This window comes from Rhamphochromis longiceps, linkage group LG3, assembly GCF_057381845.1.
Source record: "Rhamphochromis longiceps isolate RC_006_pf linkage group LG3, R_longiceps_female_GT1.1, whole genome shotgun sequence".
Classification (NCBI taxonomy): Eukaryota; Metazoa; Chordata; class Actinopteri; order Cichliformes; family Cichlidae; genus Rhamphochromis; species Rhamphochromis longiceps.
In genome coordinates this window covers 4105862-4126878 of record NC_140559.1, presented here as the reverse complement: position 1 = coordinate 4126878, position 21017 = coordinate 4105862, and the positions used below count along the sequence as shown (strand labels likewise).

General features: G+C 41.2%; 1 protein-coding gene, 1 long non-coding RNA gene and 1 pseudogene across 2 annotated transcripts; 1 reads left to right on the top strand and 2 right to left on the bottom strand.

The window, feature by feature from the left end:
* The first annotated feature begins 857 nt into the window (after positions 1 to 857).
* LOC146672572 (uncharacterized) lies at positions 858 to 12104 on the top strand. Its single transcript, XR_014910371.1, has 3 exons — positions 858 to 2269; positions 8120 to 8225; positions 11856 to 12104. It is a non-coding gene; the product is annotated as an uncharacterized LOC146672572 (long non-coding RNA).
* LOC146672573 (uncharacterized) lies at positions 5226 to 6352 on the bottom strand. Its single transcript, XM_085402586.1, is given in 2 exon segments — positions 5226 to 5296; positions 5299 to 6352. Coding segments are annotated over 2 exon segments (1125 nt in total).
* A 2197-nt stretch (positions 12105 to 14301) lies between the features above and the next one.
* LOC146672571 (uncharacterized) lies at positions 14302 to 15619 on the bottom strand (annotated as a pseudogene).
* Positions 15620 to 21017: the final 5398 nt, after the last annotated feature.

Genomic DNA, 21017 nt, shown 5'->3' with positions numbered 1-21017 from the left:
AACCCATATGACTAGATGCTGGGGTGTACATGAGAAACTCACAGTCCAGTTTCCCTAGCTTGGCTTGATCCATTTCCTTAAATGCTCCAATAAACTCATTTCTAGTGCCGACAAAATTCGTGCCTTGATCACATCTTATCTGACGAACTGTACCTCTGATGGCCATGAATGCACGTAATGAGTTGATGAGGGAATCTGTAGAGAGATCGTCAAGCATTTCAAGATGCACTGCTCTGGAGCACATGCAAGTGATTAGCAAGCCATAACGCTTTAGCTCCTTGCGGCCTTCTTTGACATAAAAAGGACCAAAGCAGTCCATCCCACAGTAGGTGAATGGCGGTGTGGTCTCCATCCGATCCTCTGGGAGGTCTGCCATCTTCTGCTGCTCTGTGCGCCTTCTGAACCTTCTGCATTTTACACATTTATAGATGTAAGATGACACGATCTTGCTGCATCCAAGAATCCAGAATCCGTTAGCTCGAAGTTTGAGCAAAGGCTGTTTCTTGAACCATCTTTATGATTGTTTTTTTTTTTTTTTTTTTTTTTTTTTTCTTTTGGCCTGTCCCGTTTGGCTCTTTTGCCCTCAGAATTGTTGTCTAAAGGCAAAGAAAGATGCCCAACGGATTTACTTTACCAAACTGACCATCCCAGCCTTGCCGTAATGGTCCATTTGATTCACCTTTTATTGTTTATTTTATTTTCACTTACTGAATACAGGACAGACTTGACTGAGGGAAAGAAGGGGAGAAAGAAAGAGGGAAAGAGAAACAGCTGAGAAGAGGGACGGGGGAGAAGGGCAAAAGACAAAAACCAACAGAACGGGCAGAGAAAAAAAAATGCATATATCAATCACCTGGATCACCTGCTGAGAAAGAAAAAAGAAAGCAAGCAGAAGAGAACAAGAGTAATAGAATAAACAACATCACAATGATATATGGGAATATGACAGTAAATACTAAATGTTAAACATTATTGTGCAGCACATAAGATCAACAGAACACAGTGTGCTTTGAGGTAGGAGCCAAAAAGGGTGTAGTTTGTGGGTGTGATCACCCGTGTGTACACCTGTGAGCATGGACGCGCTTGTTTTTTGTTTTTTTAAAAGGTTCCTTCATGTAATAATCTGCTAGAGGGTGTGGGGGGGCCACAGCCCCGTCCTCCAGGGCTTGAAGCAGGTGTGGAGGAGATCAAAACTCCAGACATCCAGAGGCCCCCAGAACACAAGAGACCAAGGAAGACCAACAGAGGGGCAGCTGCGCCACTGTCCCGGAAAGAGCTGAGGAGAGTCCCAGATGAGGGCTCACTCAGCAGCCGCGGAGCAGAAGCCAGGGGGAGTTGCAGTGACGCGCCCGTGAGCTCCGCCGGCAGCCAGCTGCGCCTGAGTGACCGAGCCCCAGGCCGAGAGGCCGGGGGCACCCCACCTCCGAAGTGGCCCGAGCGAGCCCCAGGCTCCAGGCCCCGATAAGCGGCCGCCAAGGAGTGAGCCGGTGTGTACCTGGACGCCCATCCCCGGACACAAAGAACCACCAACGCACCGATGTCTGAGGGGGTCCGCCACTGGCAGGGGAAGTGGTGGTAGGGGGAGATAGGCCTCCAAACCATCTTTATGATTGTTAACTCTGCTTCCTTTCTCTCTTGTTACACTACTGATGTCGTGTGATCTACTCTTGTGATCCTTTGCTTCTTTCACATAGCGCTTGAGTCTAGCAACTGCCTTAATCATCCTCGACCAGTCGGAAAACTTGTGTAAGCGATCTAACAGTGACCTTTGTTCCTCCCCTTGTATCTTGTGGACTTGAACCTTCTTAACCTCCGGGTCACTGGTTGATAACTCTCCCACCTTAATTTCCCCACTGGGTATGATCTTCTGCCAAAGGAGGTCTGGGCCTTTGAACCAGTTTGATGCTACAAGTTGTTCTGCTGTGAGACCTCTTGAGGCGTGGTCTGCCGGATTATCTTCGGAAGTTACATACCTCCATTGGGTTGAATCTGTGCTTTGTTTGATGCGTTCCACTCGGTTTGCAACAAACACATGAAATCTTCTGGCTTCATTGCTGACATATCCGAGTACCACCTTCGAGTCAGTCCAATACCTTTCTTCTGAAATTTCCATTTCCAATTCCTTTTTCAGCATGTCACCAGTGCGCACAGCAACAACGGCCGCCGACAACTCAAGCCGAGGTATAGTTGTGACTTTGGTTGGTGGAACTCTTGATCTTCCCATCACCAATGAGCAGTGGACTTCACCAGTTGTGCTTACTGCTCTGAGGTAAGTGCACATTCCATATCCAGATGCACTTGCATCAGAAAAATGATGAAGTTCGTAGTGCTGTGCCTTGAAGGTCGAAGGAATGTAGCATCTGTGAACCTTTACGTCTGCAAGGTTTCCCAGGTCACGCAACCAATACTCCCACTGAGGTCGAAGTCTGTCAGGTAAGTTATCATCCTGGCTGAGTTTATCTCGACACATTTGTTGCAAAATCTGCTTTCCCAGCAGAATGAAAGGTGACACAAACCCAAGTGGATCGAACACAGAGGCGACTGTGGCCAATACTCCTCTTCTGGTGAGTGGTTTGTCCTTAACAACTACTCTGAACTGAAATTGATCTGATGCCACACACCATTGTACGCCAAGTGCTCTTTCCATGTGTACTTCACCGAGTGCCATATCTAGCTCTTTGGGAGCTGCAGCGCATTCTTCTTTCGGAAGCGAAGCTAGAACTTTGGTGCTGTTTGAGATGAACTTGTGCAACCGAAGTTTGCCCATGCTGCAGAGTTTGCGTGCTTCATTAACCAGCTGTATTGCCTGATCTTCAGTGTCAACACTTGCTAGTCCGTCATCAACATAGAAGTTGGTTTTGATGAACTTGATGGTTTCTTCATTAAAACTTCCTTCCCCTTCAGCTGCAAGATGCTTGAGGCCATAGTTGGCACAACCTGGAGAAGATGCTGCTCCAAATAGGTGTACCTTCATCCTGTAGACAGTGAATGGAGTTTCATGGTCACCGTTCTCCCACCACAAGAACCGTAGGTAATCTTGGTCACAAGCATGCACATGGAATTGGTGGAACATGCGTTCGATGTCACACATGAAAGCCACTGGGCCTCTTCGGAAGCGACACAAGACTCCGAGCAAGGTGTTTGTTAGCTCTGGACCAGTGAGGAGATGGTCATTTAAGGAAGCGCCTTGGAACTTGGCAGAGGCATCAAAGACGACACGAATCTTTCCGGGTTTTTGTGGATGATACACACCATGATGTGGGATGTACCAAACTGGTGTCTTGTCAATGTCTTGCTCTGTGACCTTTTCAGCATCTCCATGGGCTAAGATGTCATTCATGAATTTCTTATAGTCCATGTAGTACTGCTTGTTACTCTTGAGCCTTTTTTCTAAACATTTGAGGTGATGAATAGCACATACCTTGTTGTTTGGCAGGTTCGGCCTTTCACTCTTAAATGGGAGTGGCATTTCAAAATGACCATCCTCCTTGTGCCTAATGCCGGCCTTCATCTTTGTTAAAAATTTGAGATCTTCTTGAGAGACCTTTGTGTCTTCTGGTGCTTTCTCAACAAAGTCAGACTTCAACATCTTTAGGACCTCTGTGGGAGAGATCATTTCCTTTATTTGAGTTCTGTAGACATAGTGAACCTTGTTGGTGAGATTTAAAGAGGGATTAATGTCAGGCACCACTTCCTTCACAATGACTTGGTGACTTATTCTGAAGGCGTCTCCATAATCGAGACATGGATTGCCATAACCCACAATACTCCATCCCAGATCAGTTCTTTGCACAAACGGCTGATTTTCCTTTCCAGACACAACCTCACAAGGAACAAGTGCTTGGGGGCAGTTGTACCCAATCAGCAGACCAACATCACAGCTTTGTAGTGGAGCGATCTCACTTGCAATGCAGTCAAGATGAGACCATGCCTTAGCTGTTGCAGGCGATGGAATGTGATCTCGGTTTGCGGGAATAAAGTCTCTGGCATACGTCACTGGTAGGGAAATGGTCTTATTTGAGTAGAACCCTCTGACTTGTAGACCTGAGAACTTGCGACAGGACACAACTGTGTTTCTTGAAGACATAGTAGTGAGCTTTAGCTGAGTCGATTCACCTTTGATATGCAGAGCTTGTGCCGTTTCTTCAAGAATAAAGGTCGTATCGCTCTGTGTATCAAGGAGCGCGTACACAAGAATTTCATGCGCTGGCTCACCTTTGGTTGACACCCATACTGGAATAATGGAAGATGTGTGAGTGTCGTCAACATTCTGTGTGACTCTGTTAGAAGTCGCTTCACTTGTTGTTGGTGTGACACTGTTGTCTTGTGAGACATCTGCGTCCGTTTGTCTTGTCCTGTCACTGTTCTTGTGTGGATTTCTCCTTGTTCTGTCTTCCTTCGTGCGATTGTCATGAAGACATGTTGGATGTCTTTTATTACATGTGTCACAGGTTTCTCTCCCTTCGCAATCCTTGGAGCGATGACCAGAGTTCAGACAGCCAAAACATAACTTCTTGTCTTGAACAAACTTTAGTCTCTCAACAATGCTCTCATTTATGAACCTTCTACACTTAAGTAGGCTGTGACTCGACCTTTCACAGTACACACAACTAGCACTAACAGTCCTTTCATTTGAGTTAGTTGCTAGCACCTTTGCTCCATTGCCTCTGTTCCTTGTTGTTTTTGCCCCTTCAGTTTCACTTGGCTTCAGAGCAAAGAGAGATGTTATGGGATTACAGGCAATTTTGGCTTCCCGTGAGATGAAATCTACGAATTGGCTGAAGCTTGGAAAGGTGTGAGTCTCTTCTTGCACTTCTGTAACCTTTCTGTTCCACCTTGAAGTAAGCCAATCTGGAAGTTTTGCGAGCATTTTTTGGTTTTCATTGCAGTCATTGAGCACTTCAAGCCCCTTCATTTGCGACATGGCTGTCTTACAGCAGCAAAGGAAGTCAGCAAATGCTTGAAGTTCCATACTGCCTTTAGAGCTTATCTTAGGCCATGCGTCAAGTTTGTCTCTGAAGGCCTTTGCTACGAGGAAGGGATTTCCATACCTCTCTATGAGAACTGTCCATGCTGCATAGTATGCAGACTCTGTGCTAAGCGGGAAGTAGCCTTCTATTGCCTTCCTTGCAGGTCCACTTACATATTTCCTCAGATAATAAGTCTTCTCTTCAGTTGGTATATTTTTCCTGTCAATCAGAGTCTGAAAGGAAATTTTCCAATCATTATATCTGATAGGGTCGCCACTGAATATTGTTGGCTCTGGTACCGGAAGACGACTTGCATTAAGAGACACTGCAAATGCTTTGACCAGATCTTCTGTGTTCACCTCTTGGTGCGGTGTCACATTTCGTGGCGAGGAACACCGTTTCATATGCTGGTCATTGTTTTCAGACTTGACTTCATTTTTATCAGATCTGTGGTGAAGTAGGTTGTATATTTCTTCATCTGAACATTCACTTTGTTCATACACTCGCTGTCGAGCCTTTGCTGCATTCAGCTTTTTTACAGTCTCAAGTCGCTCTACTTCTCTGCGCTTAGCTTCTAGAGCCTTTTGTCTTTGTGCTATTTCTGCTTCTTGCCTTTCAATTTCCTTCATATGGATTTCTTGTTCAAGCAGAACTTGGAGAGCAGCCTCATTTGCTGCAACTTCAGCAGCTGCATCTTGTCTTTTAGCCGAGAGCCAGCTGGAGTGTCTAGAGGAAACCCTCGAATGAGAAGAGCGCTTAGTGTGGTGTGACTTAACACTCATCCTGTCTGAGGCTTCTAACTTAGGCATAGACTCAGTCTCCTTCCATTTTTCATCCCTTTGACTTTTCACATCTGAGGCTACGTATTTAGATGAAGACTCAGTGTCCTTCCAAAGTTCTTCATCTCTTTGAACCTCCGCATTACTTGGGCTTGGACACTTTCTTACAGATTCGATAATTGTCTTTGTTATGGCTTCACACGTATCCATCCTTCGTCTTGTGTCACTATCTGGAGATTCAATACGTCTCAAGTCATCATAGGCTGCATTCACATCCTTAGAAGCACTCAAAACCTTGGAAACATGTTCTTGTAGCAGATCCTTTGAGCATTGACCATCTATAGCTCCTTTGGCATTCTTAATGACAACCTTCCACTTCTCATAGCGCACACTGAAACGATGTGCAGCCTTCTTTATGTGCTCACCGTACAGTTCTTTGCCCTTTTCCGTCAATGTACGGACTCGTTGGCTCTGTCGTGCTCTTTGTGAGGTAGTAGAAACATCATCAGCTGTGCCTTCAACTGCTTGTAGTTGCTCATCTGCAGAAAGTTGTTCCACATCACCCTTTTCACTGACTTCTGGATTAGCCTCAAACTCTGCCATTGTTGGAGGGGTTTGTGTTTTTTGTGTATCTTACTTAGCCTTAATGTAAAGGTGCAGCAGCTTAAATTTGATTTGTTAGTTGAGGAGCAAATGAATATTAATCTTCATTTACTGTTACAACTTTAAAGCACAGTAATTACTATTACTCCTTAAACATCACTTAACATGTATACTTAACTCACATTACATCTCTTCTCCAAGCCAGTAATACTGTTTCTTACAGCAACTGCTGAAGCCCACCATATGCACGATGCACAGGTTACTCATCACAACATTAACTTAACACTGTATGAATATCAGTCACTTGAACAGCAGAAATGTAAACAATGAGAAGGAAAGAAAAAAGAAGAAATATTTCAGTCCTTTGTTTATTTATAAAAGGAAACTTATCTTAATTAATTTTACAGTCCTTTTCCTTTTTATTTCTCTTTCTTGTGGTTAATTATATTGAGTCCTTTAACTGAGGCAACACTTATTTTCGGGGCACCTGAATTTCCTGCGGGGCTGCGTCCTTCATCTACCCGTGCAGAGCGGAGTTCTCACTGTAGCACCCTCAAGGATTGACGTACGCACGATGTAGTTATAAAACAGGGTTTATTCTGGTCTTGGCAACCCGTGAGAACTGCTCACGGACAAAACAATAAAACAAAAACATCACATCAAAATGCGCTCTTGTACATAGTGTCAATCAATCAAAAAAATCCTTAATTACAGAAAATAAACCATTTAAAATACACAAACCTCGTGAGCTGACATCCAGGAAGTGCTAAATAGAGCTTTATGGCCTTATTGCCTTATCTTCCATCTTCTTCGTCAATTATTTTCACTCTTTAAACAATATTTTCTCCATGTGTGGAGCTAACTGTGAGTTGCAGCATGCAGACACCATGTGCGCTAGCAAAAGAAAAGTTGCTGGGTGGAGACCCAAACAGCAAAGCTGTACCCTGCACAGTTCACCACCAGAGGGCGCAAAGGAACAAAATCCAGACATACAGCTTAACAAATATCAAATGCAACAAACATCAAATGCAAAAGACCGTTACACATATCTTTGGTCAGGTGATAAGTGATAGCCTCCGTGATGTCTTTGTGCCTGCGGGAGTTTGACGTGTATAGGGAAGCGCTGTATAAGGTTCCCGTTATTGATGTTTGGGTGGTTGACCCGGACGGATTTTCTCCTGTCACTTTCTCGTCATCCCTGACGTGCTCTCCGTTGTTTTTTCCCTGCTAATTTTAGCATCACACGGCACAGCTTCTGTATCACGTGGTATAAGGCTCCGCCCTTGTCATTTGTTGAGTAGGAAGAGTGAGCGCTTGTTTTCATGCAGAGTACGTCCCGGATCAAAATGTGAAGTTTTACAAATCACCACTTCTTTAGTTAATATCATTTCAGTCTCAGACAATCTCGTTTCTTTTACAGAGGTTGAATGCACCTTCTGCGGATGGCGGTACCACACAGTGTGCGTGGACTTCCCCTGCACAGAAGGCAACTACAAATGCTGTGAATGCTAAATAAACAGAAACAAATGATCCCTGTTGTCTTTGCTTGATGATTGGTTTGAGTCTTGACAATCCACATTGCTGGCGTTGCATCTTTCAATGCCAGCAATGGCAGGTATCAGTGCTCAAACCTTTTGTGTTTGTTTCCAACAAGTTGCCCACCTCGGGAAACAAAAATGTGTTCTTTTACTTGTCAGATGAACATATGAGACACTTTGACTCTTCAGTGCAGTGTGGAGCTTAACAAAGATCTGTTTTGTGTCCCAGCTGATCAGCAGGAGGAGGAGAGTCTGACGGAGCAGCAGAGGAACATTTTCAGCTACTTGGACTCAGCTCAGCCACTACAGAGGAAACAATGAGCTCAACACAGAAGGTGACAGACAGAGCAGGACCATATGACCAAAGATATTTATCACCATATACATTTGAACATTTGCCATAACGATGTATCTGATGATAGAATTGACACCAGACAAAATACTTTACAGCTGTACAACTTTATTAAAAACCCATCAATGTATTTTCACTGAAACAAGCAGCTGTTGTTTATGTGCATTAAAGTTATATAAAAATGTAACAGTGCAAATGCAAATTCCTCGCTGACAGTTTAACCAAAAGGCGTTTCCAGTGGAAACTGGCCGACACATCCTGAGCATAACCATGTATAATATCCACTAAACTTCAGAAGAGGTTATACAGTCGTGGCCAAAAGGTTTGACAATTGCATAAATATTGGAACCTGGAGAAGTTGCTGCTTAAGTTTTTATAATAGCATTTTGCCTGCACTCCAGAATGTTATGAGGAGTGATCAGATGAACTGCATCGTCCTTCTTTGCCATGAAAACGAACTTAATCCCCAAAAAGCCTTACCACTGCATTTCATTGCTGTCATCAAAGGACCTGCTGAGACCATTTCAGTGATCGTCTTCTTAACTCAGGTGAGAATGTTGGCGAGCACGAGGCTGGAGATCATCATGGCTGTATCCCGATTCAGGTTCTGCAGCTTTAAAGTCCTCAAGGGCCGCGTACTCAAAGACCGCTAAGGCCGAAGTGCGAGGCTCGTAGGCTCGTGAAATGGGACGTCTAGCCTCCGTCGCGCTGCCCAGGTTGCCTAGCAACCATGATACTAACAGCTGGAAACGTTTCATACAGCTTTGTTTGACAGAAATGAAGGAGAACATATTTAGTTCATTTGTTTCTACATGAGCTCTGTGTGATTTGATGAGTATCTGAGGCTGAGACCACAGGACTGTGAAACATGATTGTTGGGCTTCATTTCTGTGCTGAACAGTCGTTTAAGATTAGCTGTAAATAACAATTAGCTGATGTTGTTCATGAGACTAAAGTCATCTCACTGTGGTGATGTAAATATAATATGGCCAATATTATAGTTATTATATTAATCACTTCACTCACAGACAAGTATCTGTGACAGTGTGTATACAGATGTATCATATATAAGAGACAAATATTGTTCATTTAATATGTTGGTACTAAATTTGGCTCAATGCTTACATATATGTGTAAAAAGCAAATGTAGGAGCTGTGATAACTGTGTCTGATAGAATGAAGAGTCGACTGATATATGAAATATTCCTTTATTGGGTGAGAAAATCAGACCATGTCATAACTGCTTTAAGTCACACAGAATAGATATCAGAGCCTTAAACAGGCTGACGTCTGCTAAATGGGTCAAACTGGGCAGAAAGTCTACAAACACATAACATCCTTATAGAATATGATGTAACACTATAGATCAACTTAGCTCAGAATATATAAAGCATATAAACAGTTACAGCAATATGATGCAACAAACACAGCAGCTACTGATCCAAAATACTCAAAGCTTCATAGAACTGAAACCAACATTTATTTTAGCTCCATCCTGCTGCTGATACATACTTTAGGTTTCTGAACATTAAACTTGTTGCTGCCTTTCATAGTGTGTAGCTTGAAGGCCCTGAGTACTTTCTCCCACACTGGAAACACTGGGATGATCACATTATTTGAACATTACCTAATAAGACTGATTCAGCACAGACAGTTATGTTAAACTTTCCTAGCAGTCCTTCACAAACAGGGAACAGTCTGTCTATTCTCTCCATCTGTCAGCTGCTGCTGGCTCTTCCTCCTCCTCTTCCTCACACACTGCTGAGTTTGTCCTGGTGGATCATCAGGGCTGCAAAGCCTCACAGATGATGTGCAGCAGTGGCTCCCTCAGTCTGTCCTCACTCTGGACACTTGCAGTCGTCACACATGGAAATCAAATGTGTGATAAGCTGCAGGATTCAAACACAAGTGTAACTTATAAACACATGTTCATACTTTTATTCCACAATCAGAGAGAAAGAAACAGAGAGAGAGTGCAGGACAGACAGACAGGTGACAGTCTCAGGTGTACACACTGCTACACAACAGCACCAGAGAAGCAGGATTTAGTGTTTGTGTTATTACGAGTGTAAACAAGAAGAGTTCCAGATGGTGCAGTGGACACATGTGTGACTGCTGTGATTAAAGCATCTTTCTTTCAGCTTAACGAGTGAACCGTCAGCTCGTTCAAACACACGTTAAAGTGCGTTTGGCTCGACACCACCGAACAGAGGCAGCAATATAACACAGCTAACATTAACAGTGCAGTGAATCCTGCTTGTGCCGTGATGTTCAGGACTGCAAACCGAGCAGCATCACTGACTTTCAGCTTGTTGTGTTTGTGGATATATGACTGACTTTAATTATCCACAAAATCATCACATTCTCTGTCAGATTAAGGTCGACTATTGAACGGCGTATATTTTAAAGGCTTTAAAACCAAGTTAACGCTGAAAGTACAAACATCACTAATGTCACATAACTCTGCCGACAAGGCATAGCTATGGCTATGAAATGCTCTTTGTGTATCACTTCTTCATTATGAAAGATGTCATTAATGCACTAGTAATGTCTCATCTGGAGTATTGTTCAATCATTTGGTCAGCAGCTAATAAGACAGATCTTAACAGACTTCAGTTAGTCCAGAATAAGGCGTCCAGATTAGTGTGAAGATGTTCATACTATACTAATATTGATAAAATGCATAATAACCTTTCTTGGCTTCCTGTACAGGCTAAAATATTCTATGGCTTACTTGTAGTTCTAAAGAAAGCAATTCTGTTAAACACACCACATTTATTCTGCTCAGCTGCAGTATCCAGATGAAATACATCATCATATTACACAGTTTTCAACAAGCTGCAATTTAGTAAATGCTCGAGTTAAAAGTAACGTTTTGTAAAACTGTTACATTTAGAGCAACTTTTAAGTGGAATAAGTTGCCTTAAAAAATTAGAGAATTATTCAAAACTTCAATGAACACTTAAAAGCCGATTTACAGAGCTTTTAGTTGTTGTAAATATTGTAAGACATGATTTGTTTTTGAAATTTGTGTAATGTGCCTCAATGTTATTGATATTATTATTATTATTATTGATTGCTTATATTTGAACAATTGTGAAACCTCACTGTGGATGTAAGAGTGAAATTATGTGGATATCTTGAATCCACTTTATTGTGTAATATTTTATGTGAGTATTTGACGGAAGACGAGCAACATCTGTTGTGGAAGCTAACGGGGTTCCTTTAGAATAAACAAACATAGGATTTATTATCACTGAATAATTCTGTATAAATCTATACAAATTATAGAAATATGTAATAGGAAACAACAAAATAATCTAAATTATAAAAGTGTGTGTGTGTGTGTGTGTGTGTGTGTGTGTGTGTGTGTGTGTGTGTGTGTGTGTGTGTGTGCATGATTTTAGTGTTTGAACAGTCATGAATTATCTTTAACAGCAGGTTGGATGTAATGTGTTAGAACTACCAGCAGGTGGGGATAAGAGACCTTTAAGGTGTTTGGTGCCACGCTCCACCTTCAGGTTTAAAACTAGTGTTAATGGAGTTTGAAGGTTGAGTTTGTTCCACGACTGCATTTCACTCACTGCCTCTGTTTGTATCTCTGTCACTGCAGGACCAACATGGAGCCAGAAGTCAGCGCTCTCAGGAGGCCGACAAACCTCACAGAAGAAAGGGAGAGAAAAAACACACCTGTGACGAGTGTGGGAAGGGTTTTACTGTGAGGGCTTCACTAAAACAGCATCAGGTCATCCACACTGGAGAGAGACCGTTCAGCTGTGACTTGTGTGGCAGAGCTTTTACTCAAAGTAGCCACTTACAGAAGCATCTAGTTACCCACTCTGGAATTAAGCCATACAGCTGTGACGAGTGTGGGAAGGGTTTTACTGTGAGTAAGTTTTACTGTAACTGAAACAGTGAACTAAATATCTGAAATCTTTCCTTCCTTAAAAGTTATAATCCTACTTAAGTTATAGTGCAAACGCTTAAGCAACAAATATACTTGATGCTAATTAATTAATATTTCCCTTTGATGTTGCAACTATGCGGTCACTTCTGTCTTTAAACAAAATAATATTTTCCAGTTACAGAAATCATAAAGTCCAAACTAAAGTGCTACTGTTGCTATATGCATTTTATATACCGTATTTTCACGACCATAAGGCGCACTTAAAAGTCTTACATTTTCTTCAAAAAGTACGGTGCGCCCTATAGCGCAGTGCGCCCTGTGTGTTGTAATGAGGACGTAGTAGAGAACACCATGAGAACGCTAAAGGGTGAAGTGTGGCCGAGTTGGAGGAAAGACTCGAGCGGTGGATCATCGAGCAAAGAACGAGCGGGAGAAGCGTTTCGACGGTCACCATTCGGCTAAAAGCAGTTTCACTTTCACTTTTTATGAAACGGTGCCATTTTTCCATCCGGACCAGGACTACGGTACACTGAAAAAAAAAGTTCTTTCAATTTACTTGATTTTATTGTGTACATCGGTCCCACATAATATGAATAAGTATGACTGACTTAATTTTCCACTTTTCCTCAAGTAATTAATGCTTGTCACATCAAAGTATTTTATTTACATCAGATTACTTTAACCCTTTACAGCCGATCGGAGCGGGCACGCTCCATTTTGCGTAACTATTTTTAAATCCCGGTAGCTCTGCAACCACGTAAGCTAGCGCAATAATTTTTTTTGCATATGAAACCGGAGGAGTTGTACTTACATCTTATGCCATCAGCTTGTCCTAGGTCACGGTTTCCTTCCACATAAAGCTTTGCAAAAACTGCATAAAAATCACTTGCAGCAACAAAAACATGATATTCCAGAAACACGCTTCGCCGATCCGATCAGCTGTTTGTAACACTTCCTACGTCCATCAGCGCGAACTATCACATGACCGCATGACCTGCCCGAAACCGGAAGTGACGTCATTTTGCGGAAATGTAGTTTTTTTACGATCGGGGCCTTATGAGCCTATACTTGTGTTTTAAAAAGTTATGTTTGAGTTTATGACTTTCTGTGTCGTTTCTGGGATGCTTAGGACTCATATTGCACTGCTGGAAATAGTTTATTTTGATGCATATGCTGTTATTTTGCAAATTTGCACTATAATATTTATTTTCGTTTTTCCTGCAGTGTATAAAAATTGGTGTATTTCAAAAATAAAACTATGAAGACACTCAAAATAAATTTCCTGTGGTGGGAAACTAGTTTGTGCAACTTTTTTGTATTTACAGTTTTGAGGGATGAGCCTCTTAAATTTCTCTAACTAGAAATATATGTTAAAAAAACAAAAACGATTTTCAATTTTTTTGTAGTTTATTGCACTTTTTTGCAATTTATTTAATTACTATGCACCTAATGCAGACATATTATTAAAGTTTGGGCTATAATGGTTGTATTGATGTATAGCAACTTGAAATGCTCCCAAAAATGGCTCCACAGCATGTAAAAATATAATATAAGCTCTGGCGGACTTGGTTCTATGGTAGGTCTTAAAGGGTTAAAAAATCATGTTTGATGTACTAAAATTAATCTACTATCATAATATCAATGTATTGCATAATGTCAATATATTTTAATATTTAACACCAACTTATTTTTATTTGCCAGTGGTACGCAATGATATTATGTAATGTAAACACATTGCAATTATGTTCTTGCAAGACAAATTATGGCTTTAAATCCTACTTAATTTTTTCAATTGAAATATTAACTGATCATTATTGACAAAAAAGGCAAAGACTGTGAGTGCTACTGAACAATACACCTTTATTAAACTGTAACAGCAGTGAAAGCAGCAATTCTGCCATGAACAAGTCCAAAATCGCATCCATATAAACTTGTTAACACATTTTTAAAGAGCTTCTGTACAAGTATTTACCTGTACAAGATTTCAACTAAGTTGAGCCTTAAATGACATTGTTACACAACTAATACCAAACACCTACATGAATTTTAATATTCATTTTAAACATGTAAGCAGGACATTAAGGTTGATTTAGAACATATTGCTAAAAATCATCAGTAAAAATTTCTTACAACATGATACCAAAAGGAAAAATTATCCTGCATTACAGTCACATGAGGGGAAAGCAATAAAAACATAAGCAGTATAACGTTACTGAACACAAAATGAAAAACTGCAAAGAATTGCAGAAGTGCAGTCTTTGACTTCTCAATGAAACAGATGGTTTTTTTAAAGCAAGAACTTTAGAGAGTTTAGCTCCATCCAGTTCCATGAAAACCTTCTGGAAAACATCAAAGTTGTAGCGAAGGTCAGCAGGGTAGGCAAGGTTTAATGCATACATGAGTCCAAATAGCATTATCACAGCAAATGCTACATTATCCAAAGTCTTCGCCACCCTGATGCCTGCAAGGACAACTCTTGTTCATCTGCTGAAGCTTGCTCTTTAAGAAGATAAATTCAAACAGTGGTGTCTTCAACAGTCTCACTGATGGCACGTTCTTCCATGCCCTGTAAAAAAGAAGCCATGTTAGTCATTTCATGCCAAGTAAGTAATATGACACACTGTGGAAAATTCGAAAAAAAAAAAAAAAAGACAAGTACATACCACATACTCCTGGATAAGCATGCCAGGGTCTTCACCCATGTAGATTCACACTCCCTTAACATCTTCACACTGAAATGAAATGTATGTAATTAGCATCTTCATTCAGCCCTTGTCCTTCATTTAAGTTTTACTAGTGTACTTTACATGAATGTTTTTAAAGTAAAGGCACACAAATTAATAATAGGTTTACTGGCAATTAATAACAAGTTGACAAAGTGAAGGTTAAAAAAACAAGCAGATGTAAAAATACAAAATGAGAGAATTTATCATGGGAAAACATTTGAAATCTTCCACAATTGTAAAGTTTCATCCAAAGAGGATCATGTTAAGTGAATGTTGAGGCTTTATCACTTACATTATCCATTTATGCCACAATTCTTTTCAGTATTAGTCCAAGCTCTCCTCTTCTGTTGACCAACTTCACCAGGTTGTCCAAGTGGAGAGCCAGCTGAGCCAGGAACTTTGTCTGAGGGGGGATGGTGGCAATTCTCTTAAACTCAGCGTTGATCTGAAAACATGAGCACAGAGGAATGAGCTTCAAAGGTTTAATACTTGGAAGAAGGCCGCAATCACTCATGCTGAAGAAATGGGCTGTCAAATAACAACTGTGCCTTAACCATTTTAGGCTAATACCACAAGAACACCGTGTATGAGGCAAACCTTACCTCATGGAAATCAAATAGAGCAGGCCATCTTGCCATGAAAGCCTCCACCATTGGTGCATCACGAACAACTTCATGTCTTCTGTATGAAAAAGTCTTTTCCATCTTGAGTTTCACCAACTCTGTTACTCTTTTTTATGTCCATATGGTGGGCTTTGGGATGTCAATAGCTTTAAGAGTCCCTTTGTCTGCTACTTCTGAAACTGAGGTAAGGTTAAGAAACTCATTCCCAAATAAGGAATCCATAAACTGAAGTCTGAAACTGCCCTGAAGACAACACTGTCTCTTGACTTCAACAATGAGATCCTCAGTTGATTCAGGCGCTCCATTAGAGAGTGAGCCTTCGACAGGTTCCGTCAGCCAAAACAGTCTTTAGGACCATAGGACTCTGTAGGCAAAAAAGAATTACATATCAGACATTCAGAAAGAATCCTTTCAGTTTAGTTTTCATAAAGCTATCCATACCCAATACTCAAAGTTAGAAAGATCAGACATAAAAAAGAAGAATTTATTTAATGAAATACATGCTACTGAAGCTATTACACTTATATGAACACCTTTTAATTCTATATGCCTTTTTAAAGTCACAATGTGGACTGATCCAATCTCATAGCCAACCAATGGATAAGTATCAAGGAGTTCACAGAGTGAATATTCTTGTGGATACTGGGCTGAGCTCAAAAGCTCTGTGGTGCTCTCTGTACCAGCCACCAAGCTCTCTGACAATGTAGAATATGCTGTGGTACAATGCAGATATGGTTTTTCAGTATTCTGGCAATCCACCTGCTGCCCTTTGGGCCGGTGCCATTCCATTTCTATACGTTATGCCCTTTAATGTCACACACTGTGCAAGGTTGACCTCTAGAATGTCAGGGAATATGTACCTAATAATAATAAGCTATCTCCTCTTTAAGCAAATCCACTAGAAAGGCAGATACAGCTGAGACCTCTAATTCAGACTTGCCAAGAGATGCGGAGTTTAGATGGTAAGCTATCATCATCTGATGTTTTGACTTCTGTAATCATAAAGGTAAAAATTCCACCATCACAAAAAACATTAATTTTAATTGAAAAAAGGTATTCCAGTCCAGAAGAGCATCAATGGTTTCTTTAAAGTACCAATCTTTCTCTCATTTATACATAATGTTTTGAGAAGCAGCTCACATATGTTCTACACAAAGTAGAAAAAAAGCGGGGGAAAGGGTCCTAATTTTTGTTAGGACAATGTTGGAAAATTCACAATACATCACTTAATAAGACATACTCTGTTGAACAAACTTATCTCCTTGTAGATATCTGCTGTATTATTTGGGCTTGACCAATAGAATAGTCAAGTAAGTGACACTTCACCTAAAACAATGACTAAATGGAAAAATGATTTGGCATTTATGGGCACAGGTTCTTAAACCCACGTCTAAGGTGGCAGGATCCTTATTATAACTTGAGCGTGTGTCCTCAGCAAGAATTAAGGTATGGCACTGTGCTCCCAGCTTCATAAACTCTGACGGTTACAGTCAGACTAATTAGCCACTGTAGCCATAACTAGCACGAGTAACACAAACACTATTGCGCTCTCTCAGTGACGTTTTAACTTGCTAAGCCATCAAAAAACATCAGTGCTCTCTGTCACATGCATAAATTCCATATCTGACCGACAACAGCTGCTTTCTCCCGATTATGTGTAATTTGTTACTATTTTTCAGCTCTAGCCACAAAGCTAATACCAACTTTAGCTAGCACTGTAAAAACAACATGTAAATGCATTACAGACTACTATTTATATAGCATGCACTACAACAATTCTGTGAAAACGTACCCAACTAAAACAAATGTATTTAAATTACTTACCTTCTCGGTATGCCTGACTCAGTGCCATGTGGTTGCATGTGGCTGAACAGTCTTCCAGAATCTGGCGGTCAATTGCGCTCTCCTTAAATTATGTTGTTGTCTTATTGGATAAGACTAGGTCTTATTATCCAATCATATTTAGTTGTTGTCTTTGAATATATTGCATCATTTCCGGTTGTGGTCAAACACGATTAAAATGGTTTTAGTATTCTAATTTAGTCACTTTAAATCAATGCAAGAAAAATGAGTAGTCTCAGTATTGTTTATAATCAAGTAAATAGTACTTTATTTATTTAGCAGGAATCATAATTAAGGCAAATGAAAAGGGCTGGATGGATGAGGAAATGATGAAAGACTGGCTGAGGGAGGTGTATGTAAGGAGACCAGGTGGTTTTTTCCACGCATCACCATCGCTCTTAATCTGTGACTCTATGCGTGCCCACCTCACAGCCGATGTGAAAAAACTAGTGAAACAAATGAACTGTGAGCTTGCTGTCATTCCGGGAGGCCTGACGAAGGAACTCCAACCGCTGGACATCGGTGTGAACCGCCCGTTCAAAGTAAGGCTGCGAGCGGCCTGGGAGCGATGGATGACCAATGGAGACCACAGTTTCACCAAGAGTGGAAGGCAGCGCCGGGTGAGTTACGCCACAATTTGCCAATGGATTGTAGATGCTTGGGCTAACATGTCTGCTGGCACTGTTGTTCGAGCTTTCGCAAAAGCCGGCATCATTTCCGAGGAGCCGCACGGCACGGAAAGTGACTCTGACAGTGAAGAAAGTGAACCTGGCATGTGTGATGGAGATTTAGCGCAGCTGTTCAATTCAGACACAGAGGATGAGGACTTTGATGGGTTTGATTGATGATAAAAATGTGAGTACCAAACTTTGTTATGCTCCTGCTTTATTTTTAAATACGCATACGGTACTTGTATGCGCCCTATGATCCAGTGCGCCTTATGTGTGTGTTAAATACAGTAATGGCACACATAACTGAGACTGCGCCTTTTAGTACAGTGCGTCTTATGGTCGTGAAAATACGGTAAATCATGGATGATGGTCCTGACATGAAGGAAGAGAAAGTTACAGGTTGCATCCTTTGACTTTGTCTCCGTGCCTTTGGGCGATTTTCAGAAGGACAGATGTTTCTGTTCAATTCTTAAATCAATTTTTTCAAACACAAACACTATTTTAAAGCTTCTAGAGAGTAAAATATTAATGATAATTATAATAACAATAATAAAAACAAAAGCTCTCAGATCCATCAAACCAAGCAGCAGAAAGAACAATAACTGAAGAGAAAACTTTAACCTTGTAGACTTCATTATGTTCCAGCTGCTCTACAGACGCTGTGACCTCGAACTTAAGCAGGTCATAAAGTATGTGCAGCTCAATAACTTCATAATCAGACCCTGTGGTATTTAGGCAGCAGAACAACTAACGGTGTGTTCACACCGAACGCGATGGACGCGAATAAAACGCCCCAAACGCCCCTAATTTGACGCGTGTACATTCGCGTCTCAACGCGTGTCCAAGAAAAATCCATCGCGCGTGAACCGGAAATGTGGGAGGAATGTGGGAGGGAGTTGTGCCAGACCGGTATCTTTGCAAGATGGCAGCTATCGAGCTAGCGCTTGAAGAGAGAGTCTCCCTTCTCTATGTACTGTGGAGAGCAGAGCAGCAGCGTAAAAGACGTCCTCGCCGTACCTGGGTCCATCAGGTCCTCCAGAGGCATGAGCAGTTTGGTGAGTTTCACCACTTGCTCCAGGAGCTGCGCCTGGATGACGGCCGATTCCAGCGCTATCACCGTCGGCCAGTTTGAGGACCTGCTTTCCCTCGTCGGTCCCAGCATCGCCCGCCTAGACACCAACTACAGACGCTCAATCCCACCTGCAGAGTGCCTGTCCGTCTGCCTGAGGTTAGTAAAACTATTTAATACGGTAGTCCTTTATTGATATCTGTGCTAATATGCTAATCCATCCAGTTATACACTGCTAACATGGATGTGCTATGCTAACAGTGAATGCTGTCGGTGTTTACTGAAAGCAAACTGTGGTACAGAGACGACTCTTTATAATATTTCTAGTGATACTCAGAAGGTCTCATCAAGTCCCGATTTAATTCGATTTATGCTGTTATCAGTGTTTGCATGATAGCATGGCTGTGGTGTCACATCAATGTATGCGCTCGGTGTTTGCTGATATCAAACTGTAGCATTAGGACCACTGAGTTAACCTTGTAGTGATACTCACTCCTTTTTATTTAGACCTGGTTTGATTCTGGGATAGTTGAATATTTGTATATAATCCCTGCAGCTGTCAGACTCTATACAGGGGTCACAGCCTTTATTAAAACAGAGTTAGATAAAACTGAACAGTTTGGTTCATCTCTAGTTACATGGTTCTATCTTGATAAGCTGTCTTATCACAGATTAATTTTTCAAAAATATTAATGATTTAAGCAAGGAAAGGGCTACATGTCAACATACAACTCTTTATTTCTATTAATGTCTCACTTCATTCCTACCTGATTGACATGTTTAGGGATTATGAGTGATTGGCTCACTGTAGTTGTGAAAGTTGCTACCAATCAAATTATGATATGTTAAAGTTAAAACAAAACACAACTGTTTTAGATATTATCTAATATACATTTTGTAATTATCCTTATAATTACAAAATGTTTTATGTAAGATTTAAGTTTTGTGATTTATATCTGACATCACAAAAGTATTTTGGAATTTGAATAATGTATTTTGTAACTGCAGTACACATAATACTGATTTTGAACAATTTTGTCCAGGTTCCTTGTCACCGGGGACTCCTTCAGGACCATCGCGTTCAGTTTCAGAGTCGGTGTGTCCACGGTGAGCCAGATCACCCCCCAGGCAGCGACGTCCATCTGGGACTGTCTAGTGGACGACTTCATGGCTGTGCCTTCACCTGGAGACTGGCGGTCCATCACAGAGGGATTCCAGGAGCGCTGGAACTTTCCTCTGTGCTGTGCAGCTCTGGATGGGAAGCACATCCAGACAAAGGCACCCCATATATCATATAGGAGACACACACATTGATATGCACTAAATATTTATTTCATTTCTTTTTTGTGGTGCCCAAATTGATGCACCTGCTTGATTTTGTTTAAACAATTATTGCACACTTTCTGTAAATCCAGTAAACTTCTTTTCACTTCTCAAATATCACTGTGTGTGTCTCCTGTATGATATTTAACTGACATTTTTTACTGTAACAACCAACGATTTATACAGGAAAATAATGTCTATTAACAAGGTTGCCCAAACTTCTGCATCCCACTGTATCAGTATATTTTGTCATTAGTATAATATGAAATAAATTCTACATGTGTCAAGTTGTGTGCCAACATTTGCTGTGTAGTAGAACTGAGACATTAGTCATTATAAACATTTATTTGAAATAATATCAAAAGTCTCAAACAGAAAAACATTAAACATAAATATATAAAATATAAGAATTTACAGAGAGACAGGAATAAAAAGGACCAGCTGCTCTCCAGAGCAGGAACAAGGCTGAGGAGGAAATGCTCCATTGGAGACTGGTGTGGACTCTTCAGGGACACCAGGGTGGCCAGCTCCACCGCCGATGGACCGTCCTGGGACCCGTCCCTCATCTGCCTCGGAGCCGTCCTCCTCTGTGGGCCTGTAAAACAGCACAAAAC